The sequence below is a fragment of the Coregonus clupeaformis genome, chromosome 11, assembly GCF_020615455.1.
Source record: "Coregonus clupeaformis isolate EN_2021a chromosome 11, ASM2061545v1, whole genome shotgun sequence".
NCBI lineage: Eukaryota > Metazoa > Chordata > Actinopteri > Salmoniformes > Salmonidae > Coregonus > Coregonus clupeaformis.
This window is the reverse complement of record NC_059202.1, coordinates 29,995,029-30,018,073: the sequence shown is the minus strand read 5'-3', so window position 1 is coordinate 30,018,073 and position 23,045 is coordinate 29,995,029. Positions and strand designations below refer to the sequence as shown.

Sequence of the window (23,045 nt, the reverse complement as noted above, 5' to 3'; positions counted from 1 at the left end):
AATATCGTACTTTTTGGAGAAATGTCCTCTGGTCTGATGAAACAAAAATATAACTGTTTGCCCATAATGACCATCGTTATGTTTGGAGGAAAAAGGGGGTTGCTTGCAAGCCGAAGAACACCATCCCAACCGTGAAGCACGGGGGTGGCAGCATCATGCTGTGGGGGTGTTTTGCTGCAGGAGGGACTGGTGCACTTCACAAAATAGATGGCATCATGAGGAAGGAAAATTATGTGGATATATTGAAGCAACATCTTAAGACATCAGTCAGGAAGTTAAAGCTTGGTCGCAAATGGGTCTTCCAAATTGACAATGACCCCAAGCATACTTCCAAAGTTGTGGCAAAATGGCTTAAGGACAACAAAGTCAAGGTATTGGAGTGGCCATCACAAAGCCCTGACCTCAAGCCTATAGAACATTTGTGGGCAGAACTGAAAAAGCGTGTGCGAGCAAGGAAGCCTACAAACCTGACTCAGTTACACCAGCTCTGTCAGGAGGATTGGGCCAAAATTCACCCAACTTATTGTGGGAAGCTTGTGGAAGGCTATCCGAAACGTTTGACCCAAGATAAACAATTTAAAGGCAATGCTACCAAATACTAAATGAGTGTATGTAAACTTCTGACCCACTGAGAATGTGATGAAAGAAATAAAAGCTTAAATAAATAATTTTCTCTACTATTATTCTGACATTTCAGATTCTTAAAATAAAGTGGTGATCCTAACTGACCTAAGACAAGGAATTGTTACTAGGATTAAATGTCAGGAATTGTGAAAAACTGAGTTTAAATGTATTTGGCTAAGGTGTATGTAAACCTCCGACTTCAACTGTATGTGGACTGTCTCTATTCTGTTTGTATATTTTCTATTGCTGGCAGCACCTTCACACTAAGGCAAATTCTGGGTATGTGTAAATGTACTTTGTGAATAAAGGTGATTCTGATTCTGACCTGATCCAAAAACTCTTCCGGTGTGCCCACCAAATATAATCATGCACAATGTGGTGACGTTTGTGGCCAAAGAAGATGAAATAAAACATGGTCTCTTCTAGATGTCCATCAAGTGTGTGCTAGACATTACATGCCCAAATGACTAACAAGGAACTGAACTGACCAGAGCTTTTATGAATTAGAGCCACAATTTATTCTAAACACATGAAATGAATAATGTTAACAGGTGTTATAATGAAATTATTATTTTGTCTCAGACTGTATTATTGCTCCGGCTCCAAGGTTTCATTAGAAAAAAAAATCCTTCTGACTTTTATGTGGGCTTTTTAAATACTCACAGGTAAATTAATGAGCATAGATGATTGACATAGTCATGCAAGATGATTGACTTACTTTCAATTTCGGAGAAGAGGTGTGCTGTGGGCTCTGTAATAGCCCAGCAAAACATTTGGTAGCACTTTACTTATAGGTCTACTGTATAAGTAAAGTATACAGGTGTAATGCTTTGTAACTTGTTATAAGCAAGTTTTAGTATTTATAATAAGGCTTATATTAGAGTATGTAATGCCTCTCTAAGTATCAAAAATGCCAACTGACTAGTTAATTTTGAGATGATAATAAGACATACAGACAAGTCTTATAAATGCATTGCCACTATTGCAGTTCTCTTTTACCATAGCATAGGCAACTCACTCAGAGTAGGCTACAGACTTCTCCAAATTGTATGGTGGTCGAGGCACACTCACCATTGGCTCTCCGGCCTAGGGGCGGTCCTTGTTTCTGATGTTGACGAGCGTTAAGTGTGTAAGGGGTGTTCTATGGATGGCTAAGGAAAAGCTTAGTTGGCACTGATCCCTCCTTTCCATATAGACGTAGCTCACATTAGGCATAAAATACTCTGTAATGTATCGTAAATAGTGCGTGTTTGCAGAGGATAGTGGATTCATGTTTAGTAATGCGATGAGGCCAATGCACTTTGCAAGACTTATGCTGCAGAGAGCCTCCGCAGATCCCACGACCTGTTGCTGAAGCCGGGAGAAGGAGAGAGGAGAGCCGCTTGAGAAGGATACGACTGCCTTGGAGACGAGAGCCCGTGGTTTCTTTGCTGAGGAAATCATGCAGTTTGCAATCTGGCTGGTTGGACTAATGTGTCATCTGTCAGCACTTGTCCGGAACTCCTTGGAATACCGATTACATCCGAAACAAGGTAGCCTACTTATCTTTTTGATTTATGGTAGGATCCACCCGGTTAAAATGCGATATTTTTCATTTACATTTTAGTAGAAGCTCTTATCCAGAGCGACTTACAGTTAGTGAGTGCATACATTTTTTCATACGGGTCCCCCGTGGGATTCGAACCCACAACTCCTGGCGTTGCAAGCGCCATGCTCTACCAACTGAGCTACACGGGATATCTGAGAGTATGATTAACATGTTTAGTAGGCTAAATGGCACTGAGAAAATATGCCAGTAGATTAACAGTACATTGTAGTTTACATGTTGTCATATTAAATAGTTGAATGTTCAAAACTGTTAAATTGACATCTCTATTGGCTACATTTGTTACCATTATAATCTAAAATGCACTTTTCCTTGCCTTTTAGAAAGTTTCATCAAACAGTTGTCATCCTATGAAATTATCACCCCGCTGCGGATAAATGATTTTGGAGAATCATTCCCCCACAAGATGCACTACAAAAGGAAACGGAGAAGTGTAAATGCAGATTATTCGGCTGGTTTACGTGTCCACTACAGAATTGACGCATTCGGACAACGCTTTCATCTCAATCTAACCGCCGACTCCGGTTTTATCGCCCCACAGTACACTGTGACACATTTGGGAGCGGAACACAGCAATGCAACAGAGTCCCGCCAACAAGACCTCAGTGATATGCGGCACTGCTTTTTTCGCGGACACGTCAACGCCAAGATTGAATCCACTGCAGTCTTCAGTCTGTGCACTGGCCTTGTGAGTATGACTCTAAATGTAGATACTTTTTATCAGACATTGCTGTCTCCCTGGCAATTCCCATGTCAACGGATTCCAAGCATATCCCCTATAACACACTAGTGAAGTGCATACGTGTAACATGAGCATGTGTGGCTTGACATGTGTCATTGACCACAGTGTGAGCAGGGACAGGGGCAGGGCAGCATCCCATCTTGTGCCTATTCAGCAGTAATACCACTGGGGTGATGCTGCTATTACACACGATTTACATAATGTCCTCTGCTGGATATTGTTTCCAAAGTGGGTATCTGTGACATACATGTGTTTTTAAAAATGATTAAACACCTTGGACACACATTTTGTTTATTTGTATTGTGTCAATTACGGAATGACACATAACCTTGGCCTCTTGGAATATATGTATACACATACACTACCGGTCAAAAGTTTTAGAACACCTACTCATTCAAGGGTTTGTAGAATAATAGTGAAGACATCAAAACTATGAAATAACACATATAGAATCATGTAGTAACCAAAAAAGTGTTAAACAAATCAAAATATATTTTATATTTGAGATTCTTCAAATAGCCACCCTTTGCCTTGATGACAGCTTTGCACACTCTAGGCATTCTCTCAACCAGCTTCATGAGGTAGTCACCTGGAATGCATTTCAATTAACATGTGTGCCTTCTTAAAAGTGAATGCATTTGAGCCAATCAGTTGTGTTGTGACTAGGTATGGGGGGTATACAGAAGACAGCCCTATTTGGTAAAAGACCAAGTGCATATTATGGCAAGAACAGCTCAAATAAGCAAAGAGAAACTACAGTCCATCATTACTTTAAGACATGAAGGTCAGTCAATACAGAACATTTCAAGAACTTTGAAAGTTTCTTCAAGCCATCAAGCACTATGATGAAACTGGCTCTCATGAGGACCGCCACAGGAATGGAAGACCCAGAGTTACCTCTGCTGCAGAGGATAAGTTCATTAGAGTTACCAGCCTCAGAAATTGCAGCCCAAATAAATGCTTCAGAGTTCAAGTAACAGACACATCACAACATCAACTCTTCAGAGGAGACTGTGTTAATCAGGCCTTCATGGTCAAATTGCTGCAAAGAAACCACTATTAAAGGACACCAATAAGAAGAAGGGACTTGCTTGGGCCAAGAAAAACGAGCAATGGACATTAGACCAGTGGAAATGTGTCCTTTGGTCTGGAGTCCAAATTTGAGATTTTTGGTTCAAACCGCCGTGTCTTTGTGAGATGCGGTGTGGGTGAATGGATGATCTCCGCATGTGTATTTCCCACCGTAAAGCATGGAGGAGGAGGTGTTATGCTGTGGGGGTGTTTTGCTGGTGACACTGTCTGTGATTTATGAAGAATTCAAGGCACACTTAATCAGCATGGCTACCACAGCATTCTGCAGCGATACGCCATCCCATCTGGTTTGAGCTTAGTGGGACTATCATTTGTTTTTCAACAGGACAATGACCCAACACACCTCCAGGCTGTGTAAGTACTATTTTACCAAGAAGGAGAGTGATGGAGTGCTGCATCAGATGACCTGGCCTCCACAATCTCCCGACCTCAACCAAATTGAGATGGTTCGGGATGAGTCAGAACGCAGAGTGAAGGAAAAGCAGTCAACAAGTGCTCAGCATATGTGGGAACTCCTTTAAGACTGTTGGAAAAGCATTCCAAGTGAAGCTGGTTGAGACAATGCCAAGAGTGTGCAAAGCTGTCATCAAGGCAAAGAATCTCAAATATAAAATATATTTTGATTTGTTTAACACTTTTTTGGTTACTACATGATTCCATGTGTTCTTTCATAGTTTTGATGTCTTCACTATTATTCTACAATGTAGAAAATAGTAAAAAATAAAGAAAAACCCTTGAATGTGTAGGTGTTCTAAAACTTTTGACTGGTAGTGTATATTTACTTTTAATAACCCTGTTGTGTTCTACAATGACACCGTGTATGATGTCATCAGGGATGTTTAGCCTACCCACTATACTCTCTGGACACTTTCATTGTGTATCTCTGTCTTATACATGGACTCTTATCTCATAGGGCTATGATGAAGTTATTGGGGGTTAATTGGCTTACAACCAAGTCGTTAGAGAATAATATAATTTAGATTAGAATTTGCATCACATCCTTGTCACTTCATTGAAGTTTCAGTGGCGTGAGAGAATCAGATTGTGCTGAAGGCATTACTTTATGGGTCAGATAGGGTTACTGTACAGGGGCAGGGTTTGACCTCAAAGGGGTTTTGCCTGGGGTAACTGGCACTGGCCATGTATCAGATGTATAAATTAACTAGCACAAAAGATAATCAACTGATTGTGTTTCCAGTGAATCACACCCTTCTCTTATCTCTTATATTTATGTACTTTCATGTTCAGTGGATGCCTTCAGATATACCGTACATACAGACAGTACCTCACCTTCTGGAAAAAGAATAAATAAGATATCATATTTACAAGATTTGATTGTCATTCTGCCCAACTTGATGTACTGTATGAATTCAAGCTCTTTTCCAAACATTAATATATGACTTCAAGCTCCTTTCCAAATGTGTTTGCATCCGTAAAGTTTATTAGTACCCTCTGTGATGTTATCATCAGTCATTGAGAACGACAGGACAATAGGCACAGAGAGAGCATCAGTACACCCATGGCTCTAGGCTATTGGGTCATAAACGTATTGGCCTGGTCTCTGAGAGTGGAGGCTGCTGGGGCTTCGTTGGACAAGCACATTTTGGTGTGATGAGGTCATTAAGGGATGATTAAGCCTCTAAAACAAAATAGTCATTTTGAGAAGAAAGTTTCCCTTCTCTCTGATGCCTAAAGGCTTCCCTCCGGGGGGGCTAGGGGCCTTGTATCTTTTCACAGTGTGGTGTGACTTGTGGGAAACAGGAGAAAGATCCTGGCCTGTGGATAATTACTCTGAAGGTGCTGAGAGGAATCTAGAGGACGACTCACACCGTGGGAAATGTGTGTCCTAGGGACTTTCTCTGTTTAAAGGAACATAATGGGGGTACATTCAGAATGCCCCCTATGTATCCCATATGTCCCTCTCTCTATTTCTACAGTCAGCTGCCAAGTGATGGATGTCCGTGTAAAGATCCGATGCTAGACACTTTAATGGTCTGTTTAACCTAGGAGATGGACTGTCTTTACTGTACGTCACATTAGATGAGTCAGCCTATAGGGCATGACTGTGGTCTTTGCTAGCTGTGTGCCAACAGACAGAGATTCCTCACCTTGGACTTGACCTGAAGCTCTCTGTGGAGTTCCCTCCACCATGGCCTTGACCTGAAGCTCTCTGTGGAGTTCCCTCCACCATGGACTTGACCTGAAGCTCTCTGTGGAGTTCCCTCCACCATGGACTTGACCTGAAGCTCTCTGTGGAGTTCCCTCCACCTTGGACTTGACCTGAAGCTTTCTGTGGAGTTTCCTCCACCATGGCCTTGACCTGAACAGGGATTTTGGGAAATTCCTGAAAATTATATCAAGGCTTTAGACGCTTCCGATAGGCTAATTGACATAATTTCATTCAATTGAAGGTGTACCTGTGGATGTATTTCAAGGCCTACTTTCAAACTCAGTGCCTCTTTGCTTGACATCATGGGAAAATCAAAAGAAATCGGCCAAGACCTGTAGACCTCCACAAGTTTTGGTTCTTCCTTGGGAGCAATTTCCAAACGCCTGAAGGTACCACGTTCATCTGTACAAACAATAGTACGCAAGTATAAACACCATGGGACCACGCAGTTGTCATACCGCTCAGGAAGGAGATGCGTTCTGTCTCCTAGAGATGAACGTACTTTGGTGTGAAAAATGCAAATCAATCCCAGAACAACAGCAAAGGACCTTGTGAAGATGCTGGAGGAAACAGGTACAAAAGTATCTATATCCACAGTACAACAAGTCCTATATCGACATAACCTGAAAGGCCGCTCAGCGAGGAAGAAGCCACTGCTCCAAAACCGCCATAAAAAAGACAGACTACGGTTTCAACTGCACATGGGGACAAAGATTGTACTTTTTGGAGAAATGTCCTCTGGTCTGATGAAATAAAAATATAACTGTTTGGCCATAATGACCATCGTTATGTTTGGAGGAAAAAGGGGGGGCTTGCAAGCCGAAGAACACCATCCCAACCGTGAAGCACAGGGGTGGCAGCTTCATGCTGTGGTGGTGTTTTGCTGTAGGAGGGACTGGTGCACTTCACAAAATACATGGCATCATGAGGAAGGAAAAGTATGTGGATATATTGAAGCAACATCTCAAGACATTAGTCAGGAAGTTAAAGCTTGGTCGCAAATGGGTCTTCCAAATGGACAATGACCCAAGCATACTTGCAAAGTTGTGGCAAAATGGCTTAAGGACAACAAAGTCAAGGTATTGGAGTGGCCATCACAAAGCCCTGACCTCAATCCTATAGAAAATGTGTTGGCAGAACTGAAAAAGCGTGTGCGAGCAAGGAGGCCTACAAACCTGACTCAGTTACACCAATTCTGTCAGGAGGAATGGGCCAAAATTCACCCAACGTATTGTGGGAAGCTTGTGGAATGCTACCTGAAACGTTTGACCCAAGTTAAACAATTTAAAGACAATGCTACCCTATACTAATTGAGTGCATGTAAACTTCTGACCCACTGGGAATGTGATGAAATAAATAAAAGCTGAAATAAATAATTCTCTGTACTATTATTCTGACATTTCACATTCTTAAAATAAAGTGGTGATCCTAACCTAATTTTTACTAGGATAAAATGTCAGGAATTGTGAAAAACTGTGTTTAAATGTATTTGGCTAAGGTGTATGTAAACTTCCGACTTCAACTGTATATACATTTTCGGAATTGAAAAACGCTTTCAGTGTAAACTTAAATGACTAAAACCAGATATAAAGTATGTAGAAAAGATAATGGACCTACAGTATCTCACAAAAGTGAGTACACCCCTCACATTAGGCTGACACCGGGGAGGGAAAATGGCTAATTGGGCCCAATTTGGACATTTTCACTTAGGGGTGTACTCACTTTTGTTGCCAGCGGTTTAGACATTAATGGCTGTGTGTTGTGTTATTTTGAGGGGACAGCAAATTTACACTGTTATACATATTTTATTTTTATTTTTTTTATTTATTTTTTTTACCTTTATTTAACCAGGTAAACCAGTTGAGAACAAGTTCTCATTTACAACTGCGACCTGGCCAAGATAAAGCAAAGCAGTGCGATAAAAACAACAACACAGAGTTACATATGGGGTAAAACAAAACAAAGTAAAAAATACAACAGAAATACATATATATACAGTGTGTGCAAATGTAGCAAGTTATGGAGGTAAGGCAATAAATAGGCTATAGTGCAAAATAATTACAATTAGTATTAACACTGGAATGATAGATGTGCAAGAGATGATGTGCAAATAGAGATACTGGGGTACAAATGAGCAAAATAAATAACAATATAGGGATGAGGTAGTTGGGCGGGCTAATTTCAGATGGGCTGTGTACAGGTGCAGTGATCGGTAAGGTGCTCTGACAACTGATGCTTAAAGTTAGTGAGGGAGATAAGTGTCTCCAGCTTCAGAGATTTTTGCAATTTGTTCCAGTCATTGGCAGCAGAGAACTGGAAGGAATGGTGGCCAAAGGAGGTGTTGGCTTTGGGGATGACCAGTGAGATATACCTGCTGGAGCGCAGACTACGGGTGGGTGTTGCTATGGTGACCAATGAGCTAAGATAAGGCGGGGATTTGCCTAGCAGTGATTTATAGATGGCCTGGAGCCAGTGGGTTTGGCGACAATATGTAGTGAGGACCAGCCAACAAGAGCGTACAGGTCACAGTGGTGGGTAGTATATGGGGCTTTGGAGACAAAACGGATGGCACTGTGATAGACTACATCCAATTTGCTGAGTAGAGTGTTGGAGGCTATTTTGTAAATGACATCGCCGAAGTCAAGGATCGGTAGGATAGTCAGTTTTACGAGGGCATGTTTGGCAGCATGAGTGAAGGAGGCTTTGTTGCGAAATAGGAAACCGATTCTAGATTTAACTTTGGATTGGAGATTCTTAATGTGAGTCTGGAAGGAGAGTTTACAGTCTAACCAGACACCTAGATATTTGTAGTTGTCCACATACTCTAGGTCAGACCCGTCGAGAGTAGTGATTCTAGTCGGGTGGGCGGGTGCAAGCAGCGTTCGGTTGAAGAGCATGGATTTAGTTTTACTAGTGTTTAAGAGCAGTTGGAGGCTACTGAAGGAGTGTTGTATGGCATTGAAGCTCGTTTGGAGGTTTGTTAACACAGTGTCCAATGAAGGGCCAGATGTATACAAAAATGGTGTCGTCTGCGTAGAGGTGGATCTGAGAGTCACCAGCAGCAAGAGCGACGTCATTGATATACACAGAGAAAAGAGTCGGCCCAAGAATTGAACCCTGTGGCACCCCCATAGAGACTGCCATAGGTCCAGACAACAGGCCCTCCGATTTGACACATTGAACTCTATCTGAGAAGTAGTTGGTGAACCAGGCGAGGCAGTCATTTGAGAAACCAAGGCTATTTAGTCTGCCAATAAGAATGCGGTGGTTGACAGAGTCGAAAGCCTTGGCCAGGTCAATGAAAACGGCTGCACAGTACTGTCTATTATCGATCGCGGTTATAATATCGTTTAGGACCTTAAGCGTGGCTGAAGTGCACCCATGACCAGCTCGAAACCGGATTGCATAGCGGAGAAGTTACGGTGGGATTCAAAATGGTCGGTGATCTGTTTGTTGACATGGCTTTCAAAAACTTTTGAAAGGCAGGGCAGGATGGATATGGGTCTGTAACAGTTTGGATCTAGAGTGTCACCCCCTTTGAAGAGGGGGATGACCGCAGCAGCTTTCCAATCTCTGGGGATCTCAGACGTTACGAAAGAGAGATTGAACAGGCTAGTAATAGGGGTTGCGACAATTTCGGCGGCTAGTTTTAGAAAGAAAGGGTCCAGATTGTCTAGCCCAGATGATTTGTAGGGGTCCAGATTTTGCAGCTCTTTCAGAACATCAGCTGTCTGGATTTGTGTGAGGGAGAAGCGGGGGGGCATGGGCAAGTTGCAGCGGAGGGTGCAGAGCTGGTGGCCGGGGTAGTGGTAGCCAGGTGGAAAGCATGGCCAGCCGTAGCAAAATGCTTGTTGAAATTCTCGATTATTGTAGATTTATCGGTGGTGATAGTGTTTCCTAGCCTCAGTGCAGTGGGCAGCTGGGAGGAAGTGCTCTTATTTTCCATGGACTTTACAGTGTCCCAAAACTTTTTGGAGTTAGTGCTACAGGATGCAAATTTCTGTTTGAAAAAGTTAGCCTTTGCTTTCCTAACTGCTTGTGTATATTGGTTCCTAACTTCCCCTGAAAAGTTGCATATCGCGGGGGCTATTTGATGCTAATGCAGTACGCCACAGGATGTTTTTGTGCTGGTCAAGGGCAGTCAAGTCTGAGGAGAACCAGGGGCTATATCTGTTCTTAGTTCTGTATTTTTTGAATGGGGCATGTTTATTTAAGATTGAGAGGAAATTACTTTTAAAGAACAACCAGGCATCCTCTACTGATGGAATGCGATCTATATCCATCCAGGATACCTGGGCCAGGTCAATTAGGAAGGCCTGCTCGCTGAAGTGTTTTTGGGAGCGTTTGACAGTGATGAGGGGTGGTCGTTTGACCGCGGACCCGTTACGGACGCAGGCAATAAGGCAGTGATCGCTTAGATCCTGGTTGAAGACAGCGGAGGTGTATTTAGAGGGTAAGTTAGTCAGGATGATATCTATGAGGGTACCCATGTTTACGGATTTAGGATTGTACCTGGTAGGTTCGTTGATAATTTGTGTGAGATTGAGGGCATCTAGTTTAGATTGTAGGGTGGCCGGGGTGTTAAGCATATCCCAATTTAGGTCACCAAGCAGTACGAACTCTGAGGATAGATGGGGGGCAATCAATTCACATATGGAGTCCAGGGCACAGCTGGGGGCTGAGGGGGGTCTGTAGCAAGCGGCAACAGTGAGAGATTTATTTCTGGAAAGGTGGATTTTTAGAAGTAGAAGCTCAAACTGTTTGGGCACAGACCTGGATAGTATGATAGAGCTCTGCAGGCTATCTCTACAGTAGATTGCAACTCCACCCCCTTTGGCAGTTCTATCTAGACGGAAAATGTTATAGTTGGGGATGGAAATTTCAGAATTTTTGGTGGCCTTCCTAAGCCAGGATTCAGACACTGCTAGAACATCAGGGTTGGCGGAGTGTGCTAACGCAGTGAATAACTCAAACTTAGGAAGGAGGCTTCTGATATTTACGTGCAGAAAACCAAGACTTTTACGGTTACAGAAGTCAACAAATGATAGCTCCTGGGGAGTAGGAGTGATACTGGGGGCTGCAGGGCCTGGGTTAGCCTCTACATCACCAGAGGAACAGAGGAGGACTAGAATAAGGATACGACTAAAGGCTTTAAGAACTGGTCTTCTAGTGCGTTGGGTACATAGAATAAAGGGGGCAGTTCTCCGGGCGTTATAGAAAAGATTCAGGGCATTATGTACAGAAAAGGATATGGAAGGATATGAGTACAGTTCAGGTAACCCTAAGCGTTGGGTAACAATGAAAGAGATAGCGTCACTGGAGGCACCGATTGAGCCGGTCTCGGCGTGTATGGGGGGTGGAACAAAGGAACTATTTGAGGCAGTTTGAGAGGGACTAGGGGTTATACAGTGAAATTGTATAATAAGAACTAACCCAAACAGCAATAGGCAAGGCATAATTGACATGGGAGAGAGGCATAAAGCAGTCACAGGTGTTATTAGAGAGAGCTAAGACAACAACTGGAAATAGCGATATAGTTTGGGCTTAGGCTAAACAGAATAAACAGGACAGGGTACCGTGTAAAGGAACAGTCCAGCAGGCATCAGCTGTGCAGCTGAGTGATCATAAGGTCCAGTGAACAGCAATATGTGAGTCCGAGAGCAGTTCAAATTGGTGCTTCAGCACAGCTAGCAGGGAGCACAGTTGTAGTTTGCGTGTGCTAGCGGGCCGGGGCTGGCAGATGGATCTTCGTGGTCGTCGCAACGGGAAGCCTGTTGAAACCACATCAGACTATTTCGTCGGCAAACCAGTCGTGTTGGATCGGCGGGGCTCAGTGTCAACACTAGGAGGTCCCGTCCGGTTGACAGAGAGGTAGATAGCCGGGAGATGGGCCTGAGGCTAGCTCAAGGCTAACTGGTGCTTGCTATAGGGCAATGGTAATTAGCCAACAACAGGTTGCAGCTAGCTAGCTGGCTGCGATGATCCGGCGCTAGGGTCCAGTGATTCCGGCAGAAAGTCCAATAAGCTCTGGGTCGATAGCACGCTGTGCAGACTGGCCGACGAATTGTCCAGGCTAGAGCTGGCTGGTGGATAGTGTAGGCCACGGACAGTGGTGAAGACGCTAACGGTGACTAATAGCAAGTAGCCATTCAGTCGCAGCTACGCTAGCTACACTAGTTTCAAGCTTAAGGTTCTTGATGAAAGTTATAAAGAAATAATAGAATCCTTTCCACGTTGGGTGAGGCGGGTTGCAGGAAAGTATATTTAGTTAAAGAATGAAAAGTAAAAATTGAGAAATATATACAAAAATAGACAAAAAAACAAGAAACGGGATATTTACACAAGGACAATGAATAAAAGCGAACGCACTGCTACGCCATCTTGTAGCATTGTAGCAAAGTGTCATTTCTTCAGTGTTGTCACATGAAAAGATATACTCAAATATTTACAAAAATGTGAGGGGTGTACTCACTTTTGTGAGATACTGTATATATTTTTTAATAATATAAACATTGAGAACTAACAATCAACAAAATACAAGCTAGACAGTCAGGGAAAATTGAAAATTCCAAAAACAATGACTTTAGCAGTATTCATTTTGTTATTATGTTTGAGCAAAAGAACACAGCATTAGCCATGGCAAAATGCATAGAATTGCAGGAAATTTGCTTTAAAACTGCAAAAATGTATCTCAGCTCAATGGAGAAATGTGTAGAATTGCAGGAAATTGGCATAAAAAATGAAACAAATTCATTACACCACCAAGATGGGGGGCCTCTAAAATATTCTCTAAAATATTAGCTGCGCCGACAGGCCGACCACGCTCATTGCCATGCCCCACTGCCACGCTTCCTGTCACGCCCACCACCTAAGCTCCTTTTTGATCCAGAAAAAACCCTGCTGAAGCTCTCTGTGGAGTCCCCTCAACCATGGCTTTGACCTGAAGCACTCTGTGGAGTCCCCTCCACCGAAGGCCCATTTCAGCACCCATTCCTGAACAGCAACCATTGTCTGTCCATCTGAACCTCATCTTCAGATTTCCAAGTGAATAGGAACTAACACTAGACCCCTGACACCATGCTTCCTCGTTTGTGCAAACAAAGACTTGACACTTGGTGTGGGTTTAGCCGTGTGGGAACGTTTTGTGGGAATATGGGAAGAAGTAAGGAGTGAGGACCACAATGGGAGTGAGGACCACAATGGAAATGAGGACCACAATGGAAATGAAGAACAATGGAAATGAAGATCACAATGGAAATGAAGGTCACAATGGAAGTTTGAGGACCACAATGGAAATAAGCCTCCAGGCTTTATTGTGTTTCTATCCTCAATAATGTTTTATGTATGGAATGTTGTCTCCGGCTGGAGCAGCCTTCTGCTTTTAACTATCCAATAAATGAAATCAATCAATGAAGTCCATTCCTCATTCTGACAATGTACTACTACCTCATTTTCAGATTTGGTCTGATAGAAGTTGGTAGATGTCATACAGAATTGTACAATGTTAGGTAGGTCATTGTCAGTCTGTGCATCACTACAGTCTCGTCCCCAGGCTCTATTGTGCCCAGTCTCTAGATCATCAACTCAGTAATCACTCAGTCCTTGACATTACTGTAAAGTACCTAGGTGAATGCCTTAGGCTGAGGCTGACATTCACCTTGACATTACTGTAAAGTACCTAGGTGAATGCCTTAGGCTGAGGCTGACATTCACCTTGACGTTACTGTATAGTACCTAGATGAATGCCTTAGGCTGAGGCTGACATTCACCTTGACATTACTGTACACAGTACCTGAGTGAGTGCTTCAGGCTGACAGTGTCTGTCTGCACTTTGACATAATGTTCTGCTGCATGGGATAGGCTGCTACAAGATGTCTTCTGCTTGATGGCCTTGTGTACAAACACTTCCACCCTGAACATACTGCCAGTACCATGCCTCTTAATGATACAGTGAAACTCTGCTCAATGCCAGCACATTCACATTCACATTCACATTCATTTGTCTACTGTACTGCCTTCAGAGGAGCTGAGTGGGGCTGCCTGCCTGCGCTCAAGGTAGTTTACACACAGTGTACAAGGAGAGAGAGAGAGAGAGAGAGCTTCTGCCAACTTGCAAAAGTTTGTTTCCTCTGCTTTGTGTCATGTTATTACAACCCAGTCATTATATTGAACTTGGGCTCAGGTTGTTCTCTCATCATATAGCTAGGCCTGCAACACTCAGGCTTTCCAAGATGCAATGGTGTGTGTGTTCAAGTGTTTATCCCATCAATCGTGAACGGAAAAGAGGAAATGTACATTATTATTATGGCTGTTATGGCTATTATTTTCCATGTCCTAACTGGATATTTTCCGTTGTCAAACACCGATCACTTGTGGAGATGGTCATGGAAATTTCCCCCAAAAGATAACATTCCACTGCACAATATCCTGTTAAAGTGTGCGTATGAAATTACCATTGTCCTCACAGCCGAGTGAGCCAGCGAGTGGCTGGCTGTTGAACTAAGCAGCTTTGTGAGGGCCTCACTCATCCTCCACATCAATATTTGCATTTCTCTGACAGCAGCCCCATCCTGTCACGATGAAAAGTATTGCACTCTCAAATACCATCAAAACAACAGTTTTAAAGCCACAGTCTGTATTTATTTGCTAATGTTGTGTGATTTTACCCCTTTTTCTCCCCAAATTTCGTGATATCCAATTGGTAGTTACAGTCTTGTCCCATCGCTGCAACTCCCGTACGGACTTGGGAGAGGTGAAGGTCGAGAGCCATGCGTCCTCCGAAACACGACCCTGCCAAGCCGCACTGCTTCTTGACACACTGTTCGCTTAACCCGGAAGCCAGCCGCACCAATTTGTCGGAGGAAACACTGTACAACTGGCGACCATGTCAGCGTGCATGCTCCCGGCCCGCCACAGGAGTTGCTAGAGCGCGATGGGACAAGGACATCCCGGCCGGCCAAACCCTACCCTAACCCGGACGACGCTGGGCCAATTGTGCACCGCCTCATGGTTCTCCCGGTCACTGCCGGCATCTCATCAGATGTCCTGAGGACGATGCTGTCATCTCACCCTTTTTACACAATGTCCTCAACTCAAATAATTAATAATTCTTCAGGCATTCCAGAATATAAACGATAGAATTTGCGTTAAAATAAAATACAATCATTTACTTCTGGCCTTAATAAGAACTGTGCCTGTGGTCTTCCATTTCCTCACTATGTTCCTCACAGTGGACACTGACAGCTTACATCTCTGTGATAGCTTTTTGTAGCCTTCCCCTAAACCATAATGTTGAACAATCTTTGTTTTCAGGTCATTTGAGAGTTGTTTTGAGGCCCCCATGTTGCCACTCTTCAGAGGAGAGTCAAAGAGAACAACAACTTGCAATTGGCCACCTTAAATACATTTTCTCATGATTGGATGCACTTGTCTATGAAGTTCAAGGCTTAATGAGCTCACCAAACCAATTGTGTGTTCCAATTAATCAGTACTAAGTAGTTAAAGGTATTCAAATCAACAGAATGACAAGGGTGCCCAAATTTTTGCATAGCCTATTTTTCACATCTGATTTAATTTCATACAACTTAATATTGCTACACTAAAAATCTTTGTCTGGACAATACCCCAGTACTCATCTTTTATTAGAAAATGAATGGCATGCCACTGTGATCATTTTCTGTGACGACAGAGTAAATTATTATGCAGCCTCAGAGGGGTGCTCAAACTTTTTTATACGACTGTATAACTAGGAATAAAGTGACTAGGCAACAGGGTAGATAATAAACAGTAGCAGCAGCGTATGTGATGAGTCAAAAAAAGTTTGTGCAAAAAGAGTCAATGCAGATAGTTAAATAGTTAACCAAATAGCTACCCGGACTAACTATTTAGCAGTCTTGTGGCTTGGGGTTAGAAGCTGTTCAGGGTCCTGTTGGTTCCAGACTTGGTGCATCGGTGCCACTTGCTGTGTGGTAGCAGAGAGAACAGTCTATGACTTGGGTGGCTGGAGTCTTTGAAAAACATTTGGGCCTTCCTTTGACACCGCCTGGTATAGAGGTCCTGGCCTCCTCCCTATAGGCTGTCTCATCGTTGTTGGTGATTAGGCCTACCACTGTCGTGTAGTCAGCAAACTTAATTATGGAATTGGAGTCATGCGTGGCCACACAGTCATGGGTGAACAGGGAGTACAGGACGGGACTAAGCACGCACCCCTGAGGGGCTCCCCTGTTCAGGGTCAGCGTGGCAGATGTGTTGTTGCCTACCCTCACCACCTGGGGGCGGCCCGTCAGGAAGTTCAGGATCCAGTTGCAGAGGGAGGTGTTCAGTCCCAGGGTCCTTAACTTAGTGATGAGCTTTGAGGGAAGTTAGGTGTTGAACACTGAGCTGTAGTCAATGAACAGCATTCTCACGTAGGTGTGAATAGAGTTTGCGTCATCTGTGGATCTGTTGGTGCGGTATGCGAATTGGAGTGGGTGCAGGGTGTCTGGGGTGATGGTGTTGATGTGAGCCATGACCAGCCTTTCAAAGCATTTCATGGCTACAGGTGTGAGTGCTACGGGGCGATAGTCATTTAGACAGGTTACCTTAGTGTTCTTGGGCAAAATCACTATGGTGGTCTACTTGAAACATGTAGGTTTTACAGACTGGGTCAGGGAGAGGTTGAAAATGTCAGTGAAGACACTTGCCAGCTGGTCAGCACATGCTCTGAGTACGCGTCCTGGTAATTCGTATGGCCCTGCAGCCTTGTGAATGTTAACCTGTTTAAAGGTCTTACTCACATCGGCTACAGAGAGCGCGATCACATAGTCGTCCAGAACAGCTGGTGTTCTCATGCTTGGTTCAGTGTTGTTTGCCTCGAAGCGTATTTAGCTCGTCTGGTAGGCTTTCATCACTGGGCAGCTCGTGGCTGGGTTTCCCTTTGTAATCCATGATAGTTTGCAAGCCCTGCCACATCTGACTAGCATCAGGGCCGGTGAAGTAGGATCCGAGCTTAGTCCTGTATTGACACTTTGCCTGTTTGATGGCTCGTCGGAGGTCGTAGCGGGATTTCTTATAAGCGTCCGGATTAGTATCCCGCTCCTTGAAAGTGTCAGCTCTAGCCTTTTGCTCAGTGCGGATGCTTCCTGTAATCCATGGTTTAAGTACATACGGTCACTGTGGGGACGACGTTGACGATGCAGTTAATAATGGAGCTGGTGACTGATGTAGTAAACTCCTCAATGCGATCGTATGAATCCTGTAACATATTCCAGTCTGTGCTAGCGAAACAGCTTAGCATCTGCTTCATCGGACCACTTCCGTATTGGGCGCGTCAATGGTACTTCTTTTTTAGTTTTTTGCTTTTAAGCTGGAATCAGGAAGATAGAGTTATTGTCAGATTTGCCAAATGGAGAGCGAGGGAGAGCTTTGTATGCATTTCTGTGTGTGAAGTAAATGTGATCGATAGTTTTTTCACATTTAGTTGCACAGGTGACATGCTGGTAGAAATGAGGTAAGATGGATTTCAGTTTCCCTGCATCACCGGCCACAAGGAGCACCACCTCTGGATAAGCATTTTCTTGTTTGCTTATGGCCCTATACAGCTCGTTGAGTGCGGTCTAACTCAAGCGAGCAGAATCTTGAGACTTCCTTAATATTAGAGATCATGCACTAGCTGTTATTAATAAAGAGACACACACATCCCCCCTTTAAATCAAATCAAATCACATTTTATTGGCCACATGCGCCGAATACAAGAGGTGCAGTCATTACAGTGAAATGCTTACTTACAGCCCTTAACCAACAGTGCATTTATTTTTTAATAAAAAAGTAAAATAAAACAACAAAAAAGTGTTGATAAAAAAAGAGCAGAAGTAAAATAAAATAACAGTAGGGAGGCTATATATACAGGGGGGTACCGGTGCAGAGTCAATGTGCGGGGGCACCGGCTAGTTGAGGTAGTTTAAGTAATATGTACATGTGGGTAGAGTTAAAGTGACTATGCATAAATTATTAACAGAGTAGCAGCAGCGTAAAAAGATGGGGTGGGGGGTGGGGGGGAGGGGGCAGTGCAAATAGTCCGGGTAGCCATGAATAGCTGTTTAGGAGTCTTATGGCTTGGGGGTAGAAGCTGTTGAGAATTATTTTGGACCTAGACTTGGCACACCGGTACCGCTTGCCGTGCGGTAGCAGAGAGAACAGTCTATGACTAGGGTGGCTGGAGTCTTTGACAATTTTGAGGGCCTTCCTCTGACACCGCCTGGTATAGAGGTCCTGGATGGCAGGAAGCTTGGCCCCAGTGATGTACTGGGCCGTACGCACTACCCTCTGTAGTGCCTTGCGGTCGGAGGCCGAGCAGTTGCCATATCAGGAGGTGATGCAACCAGTCAGGATGCTCTCGATGGTGCAGCTGTATAATTTTTTGAGGATCTGAGGACCCATGTCAAATCTTTTCAGTCTCCTGGAGGGGGAATAGGCTTTGTCGTGCCCTCTTCACGACTGTCTTGGTGTGTTTGGACCATGATAGTTCGTTGGTGATGTGGACACCAAGGAACTTGAAGCTCTCAACCTGTTCCACTACAGCCCCGTCGATGAGAATGGGGGCGTGCTCAGTCCTCTTTTTTTTCCTGTAGTCCACAATCATCTCCTTTGTCTTGGTCACGTTGAGGGAGAGGTTGTTATCCTGGCACCACACGGCCAGGTCTCTGACCTCCTCCCTATAGGCTGTCTCATCATTGTCGGTGATCAGGCCTACCACTGTTGAGTCGTGCCTGGCCATGCAGTCATGGGTGAACAGGGAGTACAAGAGGGGACTGAGCACGCACCCCTGAGGGGCCCCCGTGTTGAGGATCAGTGTGGCAGATGTGTTGTTACCTACCCTTACCACCTGGGGGCGGCCCGTCAGGAAGTCCAGGATCCAGTTGCAGAGGGAGGTGTTTAGTCCCAGGATCCTTAGTTTAGTGATGAGCTTTGAGGGCACTATGGTGTTGAATGCAGAGCTGTAGTCAATGAATAGCATTCTCATGTAGGATAAAGTTATGGATGGTCAGATTTGCCAAATGGAGGGCGAGGGAGAGCTTTATATGCGTCTCTGTGTGTGGAGTAAAGGTGGTCTAGAGTTTTTTTTCCTCTGGTTGCACATTTAACATGCTGGTAGAAATTAGGTAGAACGGATTTAAGTTTCCCTGCATTAAAGTCCCCGGCCACTAGGAGTGCTGCCTCTGGATGAGCGTTTTCCTGTTCACTTATGGCCTTATACAGCTCATTCAGTGCAATCTTAATGCCAGCATTGGTTTGTGGTGGTAAATAGACGTCTATGAAAAATATAGATGAAAACTCTCTTGGTAAATAGTGTGGTCTACAGCTTATCATAAGCAAAACCTCGAGACTTCCTTAGTATTTGATTTTGTGCACCAGCTGTTGTTTACAAATATACACAGACCGCCACCCCTTGTCTTACCGGAGTAAGCAGTTCTATCCTGCCGATGTAGCGTATAGCCTGCTAGCTGTATGTTGTCCATGTCGTCGTTCAGCCACGACTCAGTGAAACATAAGATATTACAGTTTTTTATGTCTCGTTGGTAGGATAACCGTAATCTTAGGTCATCCAATTTATTCTCAAATGATTGAACATTGGCTAATAGGTTTGATGGAAGAGGCAGTTTACTCGCTCACCGTCGGATCCTTACAAGGCACCCCGACCTACGTCCACGATATCTCTGTCTCTTTCTCATGCGAATGACGGGGATTTGGGCCTTGTCGGGTGTCTGTAGGATATCCTTCGTCCAATACGAGGTGAGTAATCGCTGTCCTGATATCCAGAAGCTCATTTTGGTTATAAGAGACGATGGCAGAAACATTATGTACAGAATAAATTACAAATAACGCGGAAAAACACACATAATAGTACAATTGGTAAGAGGGCTGTAAAACGGCAGACATCTTCTCCGGCGCCATTCTATACTTTTTTAGCTTACCCGAAGCTGCCGTTCTGTCCTGCCGATGCATAAACAGCTACATGAACATTATCCATGTCCTCGTTCAGCCACGACTCTGAGAAACATAGGATATTACATGATGGCCTATCCATATACTGCGGCAACATGATCAGACATTCAAATACTGCCACGGCAAGATCGTGTTACTGCCACTACAAGTCTGGTCAAATTAAGATCAAACATCTGTACTAAGAGGGATTACCAGTGTGATCAATGGTGATTGACAGAGACCTTTCTAAGTAGTTTTTTTCTGTTTCCCTATTTTCCATGGTGTTTCCATTTCCACTGGCTAAATATAGATATTTTTGGAAGACAGTGTACTTTTGGAAGATTTTCGTTTTGCATTATTCTTGTGTTGTTTGGACTAGTCATGGAACTAATGATGCATAGCACACTGTGTACTTTAATAGTACTCAACATTTACTCAGGGAAACAGCACACATATTATAACAGCTTGGTACATCACTCACATCAATCACTGATACATGGTGCCAATAACCGTTATGGTCCTGAATGAACAAATGTAATAATTAGCACGAGGAGTTGAGTTGATTACAATGTCTCTAGATCTATGTCTGGGACAATACAGGACATGTGCTTGCTGCCTGGTAGGGACTACTCAAAGGAGTTATATAGACACCGATCCTATCATGCTACAGATGTAGGATCTTCATTTGATCACTATTTTATTGTTGAGAATTTTCCTGCACGTCAGGAAATGCAAACTTGTAGTGTATTCGAGGTTGAAAAAGGCTTCTAAAGTTTGTAATTTCCACTTTAAAATGACTTGATTTCTCCCAACGAAAAATGTATGAACTCCTACAAAAAATGTCCATTATTTATAATTCACATTTCCTGTTTCTGCAGGATTATTTTCCTGCTATAGCAAACTGGCTCAAATTAAGATCCTACATATGTATAGCTGCCATACACCCTTCACAGACCTCTTACCAACTCTTCTCTCTCTATCTACCCTCTCTCCTACAGATGGGGACTTTTACCACCCAGCATGGTGAATACTTCTTAGAGCCCCTGATGAAGGCAGAGGAGGGGGAGGAGTACGACGAGGAGCACAACAAACCTCACCTCGTCTACAGAAAGGACAGGAAGAGGAGAGAGAGCCCTGCCAGTGAACCCACACAACCCTGCTCAGCCTCATGTAACAGACCTAGCTACCACTGTCTGCCCCTGTACTAACCATAGTCTGAATCCTCTCCTCTCCTATACTATACTGTATTGTACTACACTATACTATACTATACTATACTATACTACGCTACACTATACCATTTTTTTATTAACTTTTATTTATTCATGGTAGCCCAATTGAGACCAGGGTCTCATTCCCAATGGTGCCCTGAGGACAAACAATGTACATTACAATTAAAACAAGACAAATAAAAATAACCACAAGGCACAACCTCAACACCACAATTTTAACAAATAAACCACTACAATCCTCAATGAATTCATTCAACACCCGAGTCCTAAACTGCCATAGCGGCTCCAGGGAATGAAGATGCAAGGAATTTTGTAGGTTATTCCAACAATGGGGGGCACTAAAACTAAAGGAGGATTTACCTAAATTGGTCAAGACCAGAGGGACATCAAGAGTTAACCAATCCTGCGAGCAGGTTTGGTAGCTCATTCTTTTATATGTTAGCAATGAAGTTAGGTAAATTGGAAGCTTGTGTAGCATGGCTTTGTAAACAAAAAGGGAGTAATGAATTGATCTACGGGACTTTAGTGAGGACCAGACAACCTTTTGATACAGGATGTAGTGATGAGTATTAAAACTGTCACCTGTGATAAAGTAAAGGGCGCTATGGTAGACAGCATCCAAAGGTTTAAGTGTAGTGGCTGCTGTATTCTGGTAAATGGTGTCACCGTAGTCAAGAACTGGCAGGAAAGGTGACTGTACAATCTGCTTCCTGCTGTTTAGGGAGAGGCAAGATCTATTTCTAAAAATTAAGCCCACTTTAAATCTTTGCTTTTTAACTTTAAACATCGTCTTTGTCAATCCAAATGCCCAGATATTTGTAGGTGGGGACCCGACGAATGGGAGAACCATCCAATGAATAAATATGTAGTCCATCTGAAACATTCTTGTGAGAACTAGAGAACAACATGTATTTAGTCTTGCCTGCATTATGCTATACGATACTATACTTCCCTACACTGCAATACACTATACTACACTACACTATACTATGCTATACTATACTATGCTATACTAATCACAGTCTGATTGTTACTGGGGTTCCCCTCACACTTACCCCTCTGTTTTGTAATTCTCTCTGTGCCAAAGCCGTAATAGCTGCGCTAACTGCAAATTATACTTAGTCATGATTCTTGGCTGCGGGTTTAGCGAGAAGATTTGAGTCTTGATTAAGAGTGTCATTGAAATCCTTTATTTAATTCAGCTAAAATGTGTTCCAGCCAGCCATCCGCTCCAAAGGTTTTCACTCTCCTTTCTGGAGCGTTCACACCCAAGTCTGCGGAGGAACAGAGGAATAAATAATTACTTTTTAGTTTGCTGCACTGTCGGAGATAAATAAAGAAACTGGAGAGCACTGCATTTTATAAGCTGCTTTTGAATGTTCTCCATTTCATTAGAATGTTTATAGCTGCAGCCTTTAGATAGTGGAGAGGCCAACAAAAAGCAAAGTGACCCAGCAGAGCTCACCCTGACACAGGCCCTTAAAAGATGGCTCACGGGGAGCTTTGTGGGCGGCCTTTGTTGGCTGATGCAATAAATATTTTATGTGCAGGACACTTGATTTGTTTGTTGTCTGAACCCGGGTATTGTCTGCTGGTTGTGGCCATTGTCTGTGGCTG

The 23,045-nt window shown here is 43.5% G+C and overlaps 1 protein-coding gene across 1 annotated transcript in view; it reads left to right on the top strand.

The window, feature by feature from the left end:
- Positions 1-1,808: 1,808 nt before the first annotated feature.
- LOC121577132 (A disintegrin and metalloproteinase with thrombospondin motifs 20-like) overlaps positions 1,809-23,045 on the top strand; it is a 142,054-nt gene continuing 120,817 nt past the window's right edge. The window contains exons 1-3 of the mRNA XM_041890920.1: positions 1,809-2,156; positions 2,554-2,918; positions 21,195-21,366. Of these exons, the coding sequence (XP_041746854.1) occupies positions 2,066-2,156; positions 2,554-2,918; positions 21,195-21,366 (628 nt within the window). The 5' untranslated portion in view covers positions 1,809-2,065. The remainder of the gene's footprint in view (positions 2,157-2,553; positions 2,919-21,194; positions 21,367-23,045) is intronic.